Here is a 14959-nt window from a genome sequence, read left to right on the forward strand (position 1 = left end):
CAATTATTTTTATCATAAATTAATATAATAGTCATACATTACAATTATACACTAATAGCAAGATTATATTTAATTAAATAGGGAAATCTTCTATTATTTTATTGAGTAGAAAATATTTAAATATTAATTAATAATAATAATTATTAAAATTGTTAACTTTACAATTTATAATTTAGTTAAAAATATTATTGTTATCATAAATTAATATAACAGTCATACATCACAATTTTACACTAATAGCAAGATTATATTTAATTAAATAGGGAAATCTTCTATTATTTTATTGAGTAGAAAATATTTAAATATTAATTAAAAATAATAATTATTAAAATTGTTAACTAATAATCTTAATAATTGGATGAGGTATGAAAAATTAATCGACAGAGAAATTAAGGCTCACAGGTTTTTCATATAAGTGGAACAAGGAGGGGCTGAGATAGTTCTTGCGCTTGCTGAGGATTTCGGCGGCGAAGGGGCCGGTGTAGGGAGGAGGAGAGTAGTTGAAGGGGCAGGAAGAGGCCAATGCAGACAACTTATATAACAGCGAATGAAAATTGCACAATTCATACTTGCTATGATGTATTGCTTTCTAAAATCTCTTCTTCTGTGGTTACATTTTCCCTCACTCACTATTTTACTTTGCTCATTTCCTAGTTTTCCTATCTCGGTTCACCCTCAAAATTCTCCTTCCTCTGACACAATCCCTCAATTTGTGTTTTTTTTCTTATTTGCGATTTTATCAAACTTTCCCTTATTGATAAATCCATCAACCTTCCCTTCAATAACAAATTTATTAATATCTTCTTTTAAAATTTATAATTAATTCTCGTCAAATTTTCTCTTATTGATAAATCCATCAACCTTCCCCTAAATAACAAAATTTATTAATATTTTCTTTTAAAATTTTTCTCAATTTTTTTCAAATTTTCCTTTATTGATAAATCCATCAACCTTGCCCTAAATAACAAAATTTATTAATATATTTTTTTTAAAATTTATAATTAAGGCTTGATTTTTTTAACTTTCTCTTATTGATAAATCCAACAACCTTCCCCTAAATAACAAAATTTATTAATACTTTCTTTTAAAATTTTTCTCGATTTTGTCAAACTTTCCCTTATTGATAAATCCATCAACATTTCCCTAAATAACAAAATTTATTAATATTTTCTTTTAAAATTTATAATTAATTTTCGATTTTGTCAAAATTTCCTTTATTGATAAATCCATCAACCTTCTCCTAAATAAAAAAATTTATTAATATTTTCTTTTAAAATTTTTCTCGATTTTTTCAAACTTTCCCTTATTGATAAATCCATCAACATTCCCCTAAATAACAATTTTTTTTTTAATATTTTCTTTTAAAATTTATAATTAAATCTTGATTTTGTCAAACTTTCCCTTATTGATAAATCCATCAACCTTTCCCTCAAAGTTGAAGTTTGTTTTGCAAAACTTCTTTTCTCTCTGCTGTTGGTTCATTTACGAGTAAAGAAAGGAAGAAAGTCAATATGCAAGCGCGTCCAAAGATGGATGGATGAGTGAATTCTAATTTCGAAACAAATCTTGCTGGATGAACCAACGAGATTTGTCACGCGCGCACCATTTTTCCTAGCAAATCTCGCTGGGCTAAGTAGCGACATTACGTTAAAGTCATTCCGAAAATTATTTTCTTAAAAAATGTATTATTTAATATATTTAAAAAAAAAAGATAAATCGGAAAAAAACTCGGGACAAGTGGATAAACATCATCATAATGATGGGCATGGAGAACATGAAGAGAGAGAGGTGAGAGGGGGGAAATTATAAGCGGAGCTGCCCCTCCACGTGGAGTTGCGTCTCCCCTATAAAAATTTGACACATGGCATGTATTAGAAAGGGAAAGTCCTTCGCTGCTCTCAAAAGGAAAGCCTAGATCCTGCTCTTGGAAAGCCCAATGGTTCTTCTTCCTCTCTCTTTCTCTTTGTCTGAGATCCAGAAAATTGGAGAAGTAGATGCGATGACGTGGTCCTTGCTTGCACTGACAACCGGTGAAGTAGATGCGACGATGTGGGGGGTCGGAATTGGCGGCCAGACAGGCCGCCGATGATCTGGGTTCGACGACGAATAGAGGGAAATGGTAAGGCTATCGATTTCCATGTCATGGTGTTGCAATGGCCCAAGTCCTACTGCACCATAACAAAATGGCGGAAAGACATTGGATTGATGAGCTAAGCAGAAATTCTGCAGAAGAAGCTTAAGAATTGAAAAACAAGGGATCACCATTGCACTGGGGGGGGACACGAGGCATGTTGTAGACGCACGGGAGGGAGATGGCGAGAGTTCGATTGATGGGCAGCTGGAAGGGGACGCTCCCTATGACAATGAGGCAGAGACAATCGGTGCCGTTGCCCGCGAGCAACCTCAGCGAGTTGCAGCAGCCGACGTTTGGCGACGTGGTGTTGGTGGTGTTGTTGGTGACGAAGTTCTTGCAGGAACAGAGAAAGAGGGAGGAAGAAGAACCATTGGACTTTCCGAGAGCAAAATTTGGGCTTTCCTTTTGAGAGTAGCGAAGGACTTTCCTTTTCTAATACATGCCACGTATCAAATTTTGGATTAGATACAAAAGAAGTGGAAAGAGACATATTTAATCTTGCTAAAGCCACGGAAAGAAAAAGTGAATACTTAGGTAATGCAAAATTTATAAAAAATAAGGATGATATAGTCTTAGTCAAAGAAAACAATAGGCATAAAAGAAAAATGGTGAAGTTAATTTAACAAACTATTTAATGGAAACTACTAAAACGCAACTCCAAGTGGAGGGGCCGGCTCCCTTATTAATTTTCGGGCGAGGGGGCAAATACAATTGTTCATAACACTTTTTTATTATTAATAATAATATTATTATTATAATAAGTATCATTTATTATTATAATTATTATTTTTATTATTATTATAATTAGTATTATTTTTATTTATTATTATTTTTAAAATTTTTAATTATAAAATAAATTTAATTTCAAAGAGATGAATTCCAGCTTAAATAGTGTGGAATCATAATTTTCTCGTTCATAGAAATTGTATTCCGGTCCAAGAGGATTTCGTTCTTCAAATGCTGGAGTACCACTTCATTCATGAGATTTAATAACGTTCCCAATTCCGGAGGGCAAACCAAACCGGCTCTCGGGCTTTCAGGCCACCGGTGAAAGGCAAATGCAAGGAGAGTCGGCAAAAGCACTTTGAAGACTCCCGAGTCCCTGCCCAACCGGCACTAGAAACCAAATGATTTCTTTAAATTTTTCTGAGCAGAGCCGCTCTAACTTCCCTTCAGTTAATTACATCCCCTGTGTGATACATTTGATTGTTTTACTCAAAAAAAAAAAAAAAAAAACTTAAATCCTGACCCTTTATTTATTTTCCTAATTTCATACTACCCACTCTTACATTTTTAATTTACATTGTAGAAGCCGATACAGATTGAGAAATATGGGGTCGCGCACCAAAAATTTTGGAGAGATGGAGATGAATTGCGAATGGCCTCTGATATTTCCACTATTACAAGAACAAATTTCTGTATGAATTTGATGAAGCATTGGCGGAATGTGGGGAATTCCCCTGGCGTTCTAATTTTCAAGCTATTGCAGATATCCTCCGAGAGGCAAGAATCGGTTCCTCCATGCCTCTTCTTCAAGTGAGAGATTGGATCATTGACCTCAGCTTTGCGTTGTAAGGTTGCCGGAATATATCAGAGGAAGAAGAACTCAGGGCTCAGAGTAAGAAAAGTTCCTCTTTTACTACATCTTCCCATTGCCCACTTACAAAGGAGTTCTTTCTCTGCAAAATCCAGAGGAGGCTGCGCCGAATCAAAGAAAAATTGCTGGGCGTTCGTGATGCGGCCGCAGCTACAGCAGCAGAGAACTCATCTTCTTCAAGCTCCAACCTTGTAAGGGGGCATTAACAGATTTCTCAAAATTTGAGCCTTCTCTAAGATTCATGGGTTTAACGACCAGTTTAGAAAAACTGAAAAATGGTTTATTGAAGCGACTGATGAAGAACAGGGTATTAAGGCGATTGGGATTGTTGGGATGGGTGGTTCGGGAAAATCCACTATTGCCCAAATGATTTTTAATAGTGAGGCAATTCGAGAACGCTTCTTCCTGATGATTTGGGTTTGGCTATCTGAAAAGCTGAATCCAAAAAATATTGGTTTTAGGTAACAATCATGGAGCAAATTGTACGGTGAGTCCTGATGAAGAAATTATGTTAGAGGATGACATTGCCATGTTGCTGAACAGTTTGTTTGATCACAGGTGGCCAGCACACACAGCTACAATCTTCTCTCTGCTGGGTTGCCAAAGGGAAGTGGAGGTGCCATTATTGTTACCGGTAGACTTGAGGAAGTGGCGATTGGGATGGTGGGTGAGCATAGGTTGCATCATGTCCAGCCCATATTGGATGAAGAGAGTTGTGGTCCATACTCATGGACTCAATTGAAGAGGCAGATCTAATATACTTGGATGATCCAATGTTGTTAAGTATGAAAGATGAAATTGTGGACAAGTGCAGTGGCCTTCCTTTGACTGCCAAGATGCTAGGAAAGATCCTTTCAGTTCAGATTGAAGAAGAGCGGTAACTTTCTTGGCTCAATCTTCAATTTGAATCTTTGTGGTATAATTTTCTACATTTCTATGAGATTTTAGTATTCAATTCTTGAAACATGCATTGGTTCATCACTCCCTCACACTTCTTACACTCCTTCCTTTTTCCCATAGCTAAAATCCAATCACTCTCTTCTATATTACTAACATTTCAGTAACAAAATTTTTAGGACTGGTGAAAATAAAAAGGAATGGAGGTTTGATCCTCTCACCTGTGTTTTAACATTGTTCACTCTGTAACTCTTCATGATACGTAGGGCTTCATCTGAAGTGTCAATTGAAAAATCTCCCAAAATTGAAATTTTTTCGTTGGGGAAACATAAAATAATCTCAAACCACAGAATGAATAAATCTCTGAGATACCTCAAATGTATTATTTCTTGAGAATTAAGCACAATAGTAGACATTTTTATAAAGAAACAAGTCTACAATTAACAACATACTCATAAAATGAACTTTAATATTTTTTCAAAAATGAGCATAATTATAATTAAGTATTAAATTAAGTTTACTAGTTTTATAATTGATATATCTAATGGTTCTTTCATTAATTTTCTTCTTATTTTATAATCCAATTCACAATCAAAACCTCAATTGTTTCTAAATTAAATCTTTTGGTGATTTTGTTTTTTCCTATAGAGACTTGTCTTGAAAGTGGTCATGCATGATGACAAACAAAAGCAAAAAGCCATGAGGGAAGTTTTCGTTCTTCCAGGTATCGAGTTTCTTCTTTTGGATACTTGTCAAGCTATTGTTTTTGAATGTCATATTAACTACTTAGAATTTGTATGTTTTGTTAGAAATGGTTGGCAAATGTTAATGGTTATTTTGGTCATTTAGCATTATTAGTGTGTTAATGTTATGTTAATAAGTGTGAGTTTGTAAGGGTATTATGGTCACTATAATGTACTTGACATACATTATAAATAGAGAGAGAGACCTATAATTGTGATTAGGTCTTCTGTTTTATTCAATACTTCAGTATGGTATCAAATCAGGATCTAACCTAAACCCTACCACCAAACCAAACCTTAAACCTAATTATCCTGTGCAAATCTTCAGGTATAGGAGGATCAGCCATACCTCTAGAGATCAGAAACAAGTCTAGAGGTTGTTGAAAAACACACCATGCTAGAAATTTCCTGGACAGCGATACCTTTTTTAGAATCTCAAGAACATTTCATATTTTGCAAAGCCAACACCATACCCAATCACAGAATCCTCCGATCTATAAGTGGGTGAAATTTCGTCGTTGGAGGATCAGCCACATGCCCGTATGTCCTGGCCAATTGCCAAAAGGTCCACCTCAATGCGCCGACGCATGAAAGCACTTTCTAGCTAGTTTTTATCTCTAATTTCCTCCATAATGATTTAAATCCTTGTGTAGATCATAATATCAAGTTGTTGGTAATGTATTTTGGTCAAAAATCCAACCTTTTTCAATCATTTGCCTGTGGCAATTCATTAGTTGTAGTTCAGTACTATTAAAGTGATTGGACGGTCCCTTATTGCGGTGGATGTGTGTGTAGGCTAATATTTAGGAGTTGTGGCATTACTGCTGTCCTGTTGTTGGTGTCTCATTCGCGATCAAGTGTGTGGCTAACCTTATCTGTGGTTGTTCAGGAAGTTCACCATGTTCATTGTTGGTTTAATTTTGTGAGTATTGGGATGGAGTCTATGAATCCTAAAAGTATGTTGCATTCACCATTGCCATAGATAACAAACAAAAAGTTGGATGGAAAGAATTATGTTCAACGGTCTAAGGCTGTTAAAATCTATTTGGCGGGCTTAGGTAAATCAGAACTCTTGTTCCAATATGGGCCCTTTAATGATAAATGGAAAGACGTGTGCATAAAAAAGGATGCACTTATTGTTTCCCTCTAGTGGAACTCAATGGAGCCCTAGATCGCACAAATGTGCATGCATTTGGATGTATGCAAGGAGATTTAGGATTATGTCAAGCTCCTGTATTCCAGTAACATTATACTTATGTACGATTTAACCCTAAAATACTTTTAGTTATAACAAGGAGATAGGAGTGTTACCAAGTAGTTTGCACTTTGCAGAGATCAAGGTATCCATGAGGAGCTTACTATCATGCAAACCATAACTATTGATGATCTTGAGATGTAAAAGCAACAGAGCAAATGACAATTCCCTGAGTTCTAGCAGGTTTGAAACCTGAGTTCAAGGTAGTCTAGTCCCAACTTCTTGGTCATGCAGAGTTGCCATCTTTTGCCGATGTTTATTCTTGTGTACTTCATACTTCCTCTAGTACACATTCCCCAGCCCTTCTTGTGTTGTCCATGCGGCCACCACAGACTTCCAGCATATTGTATTTATGTTGAAGGAAAATATCAAGCATCCCAGCAAGCTTCCCTTCCCATTGCATCTCTTGCTCAAGCTGGTAGCCCTACAGCTTGCCTGTCATCTAGTACTTCTCATCCTAGACCTTCGGTTATAGATTTAGTTTCCAGTGATCATATAACATGTACACCTAATTTCTTCTCCACTCTCCAGTATTTTAAAAAATTATCCAACGTTATTCTTGATGATTCGCACTACTGTTGCTAACAGAATAGGGACTATAAATCCCACTTCCTATATGTCTTCTCCACTCTCCAATATTTTGAAACTTTTATCTCATGTTTTTCTTGATGATGGGTCCACCACTGCTGTTGCTAACAGAATAGGGATTGTAAATTGCACTTCTTATATTTCTCTTTCTTCGGTTTTGTATATTCCCAAGTTCCCTTTAAATCTTATATCAATTAGCAAGATTACCAAATTCTTGAATTGTTCAATAACATTCTTCAATAATTTTGTGGTTATTTAGGATTTGAAGATGGGAAAGATGATTGGTAGAGGGCATGAAGCTCACTTTAAACTTCTATCTCATTGTATTGCTTGCACTATTATTGCCTCAACACTCCAAATCCATTGTTGACTCAGTCATCTTTTGCTGGAAAAGTTGAAACTATTAGTTCCTACTTTAAGTCATGTGTCTAGTCTTGAATTTGTGTCTTTTTTGTACGAAAGAATTTTTTTTTTTTTTTTGTTTTTGAAAAAAACACACATTCAAGACTAAACACAAGACTCAAAGTAGGAACAAGTAGTTTTAACTTTTCCAACAAAGGGACTAAGGCAACAATGTATTTTGATGTTCATGAGTGCAAGTCTTATTAGTTGGGAAAGCATCATCGTGTTCCTTTTGCTTCCCAAGTCAAACAATGGGCAACAAGCCTTTTTGTGTTACCTTTTGATGTTTAGGATCCTAGTTGGGTAATGTCCAAGTTGGTTTCCAATACTTTTATAACCTTTGTTGATGATTATTCATTGATGACTTGAATCTATTTAATAAAAGATTGTTCTGAGTTTATTTTATATCATTTGGGCCTTTTGTTAAAAAATAAAGACTCAATTCTGTTTGCTTATTCGAATGCTTTAGCGTGATAATGCTAAAAAGTACTTCAATACCCAATTTAGTACTTATATCACTCAATTTGTTGTTGTTAATCAGTCATCCTATGTGCACACTGTTCAACAAAGTGGGATTGCAAAGAGCAAAAATAGACATATACTTGTCCCCTATTTCACATGATGTTAATCAACTTACTCCTCTTATTGTTGTCCAGAAAGGTAAATAGACATGTAAAAAGCATCCCTTCTCCAACTTTGTTAACTTTTATTTCATGTTGCCCTTCTATTATTGTTTTGTTACTATCCTATTCTTGTTGCTCTTCCTAAATCTATTTCTAAAGCCTTAGACCACTCTCGCTAGAGGAATGCAATGGCTGAATGGATGGGTGCATTACAAGAAAATGATAGCTGGTAATTAGTATTTCTTCCTCTTGATAAATCTGCAGTTGGTTGTCACTAGATATATATTATGAAAGTCAACCTTGATAGTTCAATGACTTATTTAAGGGTACGTCTTATTGCTAAGGGATAATGAGGTGTACGACTTGGATTATTTAGACATATTCACCTCAATCCCCAAACTTACCTTTGTTGATCTCTTTAGCTACCACTAGGGGTAGCAAAACACGTTATATGATCCAATGAGTGACCTATTACCTGTCTGGCTGTCTGTTTAAATTGAGTTTGGGTTTAGAATGGGTGGCCCGTTTATTAAAAAACGGATTAGCTAGGTTTTGCTTGAACACTTGTGGGCCCATTTAAATTTTGTATGTATAAATTACGATATTTGATATATAATATATATATATTATATGTGTTAAAGGGATAGAGATAAGATGCAAGTTATGCAACGCATATTTTTTAAAAATATTTCGGAGGAAGAAATGATAAATAGGTTATAGATGTTGTTTTTTAAATTTCAAATCACAATTTAAAAAAAAAATAATAATAAATAGTTGTTATTAACTTACATTGGTTAATATATTAATGAGAACAAAAAAAAAAATGAGTGCTGTTTTTAAAAATTTTAACTCATTTTTGGTGAAATATTAAAAAAATTTAAAAATAAATATATTATACAACAATGACGACAAATCAAACCTTAAGTCTCACTAGGTGGAGTCGGCTACATGAATCCTTTCTCACCAATTTAAGCGATCATAGAAAATTTCCTTCAACAAATTTAGGGTTATTAAATCCTTAGTGTCTCATTCCAAGTTATTTTAGGTCTACCCCTATCCATTTTACTAACCCTCAAAGTAACTAACTCACTTTTCCTCATTGGTGCACTATGTGGCCTACGTTGCAAGTGTCCAAACCATTTGAGTTGTCCCTCCCTTATCTTATCTTCTACAAGAACTATGCTTAACTTACCACAAATATGTTCATTTCTTAATTTATCTTTTGACGTTACACCATTCATCCATTCAAGCATTCTCATCTCAACAACTTTTACTTTTTTGATATTTTGTTTCTTAGTCTTCCAGCACTCTGATCCATATAGCATAGTTAGTCTTACAATTGTCCTATAAAATTTTCCTTTTAATTTTAAGGGTATTCTATGATCATAAAACACACCTGAAGCGGTTCTCCATTTTACCCAACTTACTTTAATTCTATGCATTACATTCTCTTCAATTTATCCCTCAGCTTGAATAATAGATCCAAGGTATCGAAATCTACTAGTGCTTTGATTTCATTATCATCAAGTTTAACTTTGTCTCTAATATTTCTCTTACTATGACCAAAATTGCATTTTATGTATTATGTTTTATTTCTACTTATCCTAGAGCCTCTAGATTATAAAGTTTTTCTCCATAATTCTAACTTGGACTCTACCCCAACCCTAGTTTCATCAATCAAAATAATATCATCTGCAAACAACATACACAATGGAACATCATTTTGGATACTCCTAGTCAGCTTATCCATCACTAAAGCAAAAAAGATAGTGGCTTAAAGCAGATCTTTCATGTACACCAATTGTGATTGGAAATTCTCTAGTCTCTCTACCTATAGTCCTAACACTCGTCATTACTCCATTGTACATGTCCTTAATGCCTGCTACATATACTCTTTTTTTCAAAAACCCACCATAGAACTTTCTTAGGTACCCTATCATACGCTTTCCCCAAGTCAATAAATACCATAAGCAAGTTCCTCTTCTTTTCCCTAAACTTTTCCATTAATCTTCTTAAAAGATATATAGCTTTTGTAGTAGATCTCCTAGATATAAAACCAAATTAACACGATCATCATTACAATTTGAATATCTTTATTATTTTTTGTATATAGGTATTAATGTGTTTTTCCTTCATCCATATGATATATTCTTTATTTTTATAATTATGATAAATAAATTAGTTAACCATAGAATTTCGTTATCACCTAAGCATTTCCAAACTTCAATTGGGATGTTATCCAATCCTATAACTTTTCCATTTTTCATTTTTTTTGTGTAAACTTAACTTCATTAATTCTGATCTTGCAAATAAATCTCATATTTTTAGTCTTTTCCTCATTTGTTAATTTTAAGTTTAAGTCTTCTACTTGGTTTTCATTAAGTAGCTTACTAAAGTAATTTCACCATCTTTCTTTTATCTCTTCTTTAACCAAGGCAATATCATCTTCACTTTTTATATATTTTACATTACCTAGTCCTTACTCTTTCTTTCTCTAGCTTTGCCAAGTTTAAATACATCTCATTCCCCTTCTTTTCTATCTAATCTAGTTTACAAATTATTAAATGATCTATGTTTAGCTTCACTAATAGCCTTTTTTTTTTTTTTTTGCATATTTTCTCTTCTCTTTATACTTTTGAAAGTTATCTATGTTTTCACATTTTTGTCATGCTCTATACAAAATTCTTTTTGTCTTTACGACTTTTTAGACATCTTGATCCCACCACCAACTTTCTTTGCTATTCAAGAATCTTCCTCTTGATTTACCTAAAATATCTTTTGCTAACTTTTTAATAGAGCTACTATCCTACTCCAACGAATGTTTGTGTGTACACTACCCTCTATAGTCCAATCACCATCTTTGATCGTTTAATCTTTAAATTTTATTATATTTTCTCCCTTTAGGTTTCACCTCCTAGTTCTCTTACATTAGTTTATTTTATCCTTTCTCTTCTATTTTTTAATACATTTATCTTACACTAAATTTTATGTTGTGTGGTTAAACTTTCATCTGGTTTAACTTGACAATCCTTACATGATAAACGATCTACCTTCCTAATTAAGAAAAAATCTATTTAACTTTTATTTTGTTCACTTTTGAAAGTTATTAAGTGTTTTTCTCTCTTCTTAATGCAAGTGTTTATTGTAATAAAATCACGACAGCAAAGTCTTAGATCATCTCTTTAGGCTCATTTTTGTCTCCATATCCATATCCTCCATGTATCTTCTCATAACCTTTATTATCCCTTCCAACATGTCCATTACGATCTGCTCCTATCAATATTTTCTGTCCCTGATGTGTTTTGTACAATACTATCCATATCCTCTCAAATTGTTTCTCAAAGTTTTTTGCTAAGCCTACTTGAGGAGCATAAGTACTAAAGATATTTATTATCTCTTAGCCTAAGGTCATCTTGATTTTTATAATTCTATCACCTACTCTTTTGACATCTACAATACTATCTTTTAAGTTTTTATCTACAATAATTCCTATCCCATTCTTATGTTTTTCTTTTTCAGTGTGCCAAATTTTAAATGATGTTTTATCAATTTCTCTACCTTTCTCCCCCACCCACTTAGTTTCTTGAAGGTTGTTTAGATTAAATTTTCTTCTAATCATGGTGTCCATAATTTCCATGCTTTTACCTGTTAGTGTCCCTATATTCCTAGTTACTAATCTAATCCTCTATACTCGAGCGCAGGCACTTTCAGGGTGACGACTTAGCCCACCCTCGCTATACCCAGGTTGTATAAGTGCAACACGCTACTTGTAGGGAACACCCAACGAATAAATATTGAGGATTCATATCATAGTGATCTAACAAGTTTTACGCTGTATGTCAGCTACTTGACGCAACCCTCCTTCTTTACTTGAGCTTGGGACCGACTGTGTGTAAAAAGATTAGGTCATTAAGTGCATCACGAGTGGAGTTAAAAAACAAATGTATTATATATTTCTTAAAGGGTACCCATTTTATAATTTGTTTATTAATTGCATGGATTTAGATTTATAGTTTATTCATCCATTTATAAATGGGTCAGCCCAAACCCAATCGGCTATATCGTTTGTCACCCCTAGCCACCACTTGTCATTGGCCTTTAGGCCCCCTACATTAGTTAGATGTGAAAAATGCCTTCTTTGCATGGTGATCTTCAAGAGGAGATCTATATGGAGCAACCACTTGGGTTTGTTGCTCAAGGGGAGTCAGGCTTAGTATGCTAGCCCAAGAAATCAAATAGCTTAAAGTAGTCTCCTAATGGTTTGGTAGATTCAATGTTTCAGTATTTGAGCTTGGCCTTTAATGGTGTCTGAAAACTAAGGTATAGTCCCAAGGAGGGGGGGGGGGGGGTGAATTGGGTTTTAAAATTTCTTTTAAATTCTTTCTGTTTTTAATGAAGTCTTAACCTTTTATTGATTTGTTCAATACACAACAAAAGCTTAAGTCTTTTATTCAATTCACAACCACAACACAAATAAACATTCAATCAACCACTCAAACCAATTAATCACAAAGTAAGTAACCAATCAATTAACTACACAATATTCAATCAAGATGTTTAGTTTGTTTGTTGCCCTGTTATGAATGAAATTTTGAATCAAGCCCTATATTTGTGAAATTTGTTTCTCAATTTGATATTCAACAAAACATCCACACTCTTCCCAAAATTCAGATTTCAAATAAACCTTAGTTAATAGGTTTTGGGGTGTTAACCAATCAACGTACTCCCTTACGGTTTCCGCAAAATATTGATTAACCAACATACTTCCTTTCTGTTTCCGCAAGCCCAAAAACAAATTACACTTTAGCTTTATTTGAAATCCAATTCACGTAGTTTTTAAGATTAATGAATTTAAAACATCCACGCAGTTTATATGTGCTGAAAATAAAGAGAGTAAGGGAAAGAGAGTGACTCAGTGACACTGAGATTTTTACGAGGTTCGGCTTATCCTCAGCCTACGTCCTCGCCTTTGGCAACTACTAGAGGATTCCATTATATCAGTTCCTTTCTGGGCGGAACAACACCATTACACACTCCTTCAGTAGACTAGAGCTCGCCTCTTCAAGTGATATCCCCTCACTCGGCCACTCCTTCAATTAGGCTAGAGCAGCACCTCTTTAAGCGATCCCCCACACTTAGCCAACGATCCAACAATCCTGGAATCGTCAAAAACACTACAAGAATACAAAATGATAGCTGCGTACAAGAACACTCTCTTAAAGAGCAGATTAGTACAAGTTCCGAACTATATACTTCAAAGCAATTCAAAATATGAAATTCAGATTAAAGCTCAAAGAGTGTATCACCAAATAGTTCTTTCAATGGATGAAAGAATTAGAATTTGTAGCACAAGATTAGAGATTGAGAGTCAGCAAAGCCTTAGTAATTTTCGTGCAAGTTGAGAGTGAAAAAGTCTTTGAGAGTTTTAGAACAATTGAGAGAGATTGAAAGCTGAATTTGATTCTTGGTGATTGAATTAATTGATCTTGGGTGTATTTATAGTGTTAAAAAAACATTAACTTGATCCCCAAGTTTACTGGGAGTAGTGTCCAAGTTTTGAACCAATTTTGAGCCCCAAGCAATCTAATTTCTAAAATATGTCCGTTATGAAATTTAAAATCTGCTGCATGGCAGTAACCTGAGGGGTTCTCGTCAGTCGCCTTTCAATGAATTACACAGCTAAAATACATAGGTAGTAGGGTGGCAGTCGCCTGTCACTGAATAACCCAGTTTTAAAAAAGAGGGAGAAGGGTGATAGTAGTCTAATGAAACATCGTTAGGCTTCTCGTTTTGCACCATCAGAAGCTTGTCAGGACCCAGACAGTAGCCTGACGACCTTCTGTTTGTATATTTTAAAAGCTTTTAAAGTGGCAGCCTACTGACCATGTTCAGTCAGGCGCCTGTCAAGTAAAAATTCTGGCTTTTAAAATATTCTTATTTTCTCTCTCTTTTCTTATCTATTCTTGGAATGTTAATTTGTTTTCTTTGAAAAATATGTTCCAAGATTTTAAAATTAGAGTCTTTAGGTCTCTTCATTCCTAATGAGCTTCAAAATGGAATTTCATAATTTGAAAATACTCGAAGTACTTACAATACATCTCCTATTGACTCTTTTCATTTCTTTGATTTCTCTTTGTTGCTGAGCTTCAATGATCCTTTGAGCTTTCATTCTTGAAGCTTTTTCTTTAATATCAATGCTCTCATGATCTTCAAGCTTTATCTTTGAATTCATGCTTTATGTAATCCATGCGCTAAGCTTCATTTGATTTTCTTTCTTTGGAATATAAGCTTTGTGAGCGCTTGACCTTGCATTCTCATAGTTGAGTCCTGAAATGACATTACTTAATCGAATATGTTAAGTTCCACTTGGTTGTTAGCATCAAAACAGGATGTTAAGTCTTGTAAGGCCAACAATTTCCCCCTTTATGATGATGACAAATAAGGAGCAAAAATTGGCGTGAGCCTAAAAAAGACTCCCCCTTAAAATAAGCATCATCTTAACAATATTTGTGATATCAATATCTATTTCAAAAAATCTTTTACAATCATACTCATCACTTTATTCAAGTATAAGGTTACATTATTCAATATCACTCATCACATTATTCAAGATCAAGTTTATCAATCAATATCAAATACTTCTCCCCTTTTATGTTCATGCTCAATTTTTGCTCAAAATTTCTCCCCCTTTTGACATCAATCAAAAAGAGTAAAAAAAAA

The 14959-nt window shown here is 34.2% G+C and overlaps 1 protein-coding gene across 1 annotated transcript; it reads right to left on the reverse strand.

Moving 5' to 3' along the window:
- Window positions 1-1911: 1911 nt before the first annotated feature.
- Window positions 1912-2730, reverse strand: LOC131166671 (uncharacterized). The gene is made up of 3 exons (XM_058125246.1): window positions 2722-2730; window positions 2263-2566; window positions 1912-2165 (listed from the first exon to the last, which is right to left on the reverse strand). The coding sequence occupies exons 1-3, from the start codon at window positions 2728-2730 to the stop codon at window positions 1912-1914; spliced, it is 567 nt and encodes a 188-aa protein (XP_057981229.1).
- Between the last annotated feature and the right edge of the window lie 12229 nt (window positions 2731-14959).

The sequence above is a fragment of the Malania oleifera genome, chromosome 10 (genome assembly GCF_029873635.1).
Source record: "Malania oleifera isolate guangnan ecotype guangnan chromosome 10, ASM2987363v1, whole genome shotgun sequence".
NCBI classification, from domain to species: Eukaryota; Viridiplantae; Streptophyta; class Magnoliopsida; order Santalales; family Ximeniaceae; genus Malania; species Malania oleifera.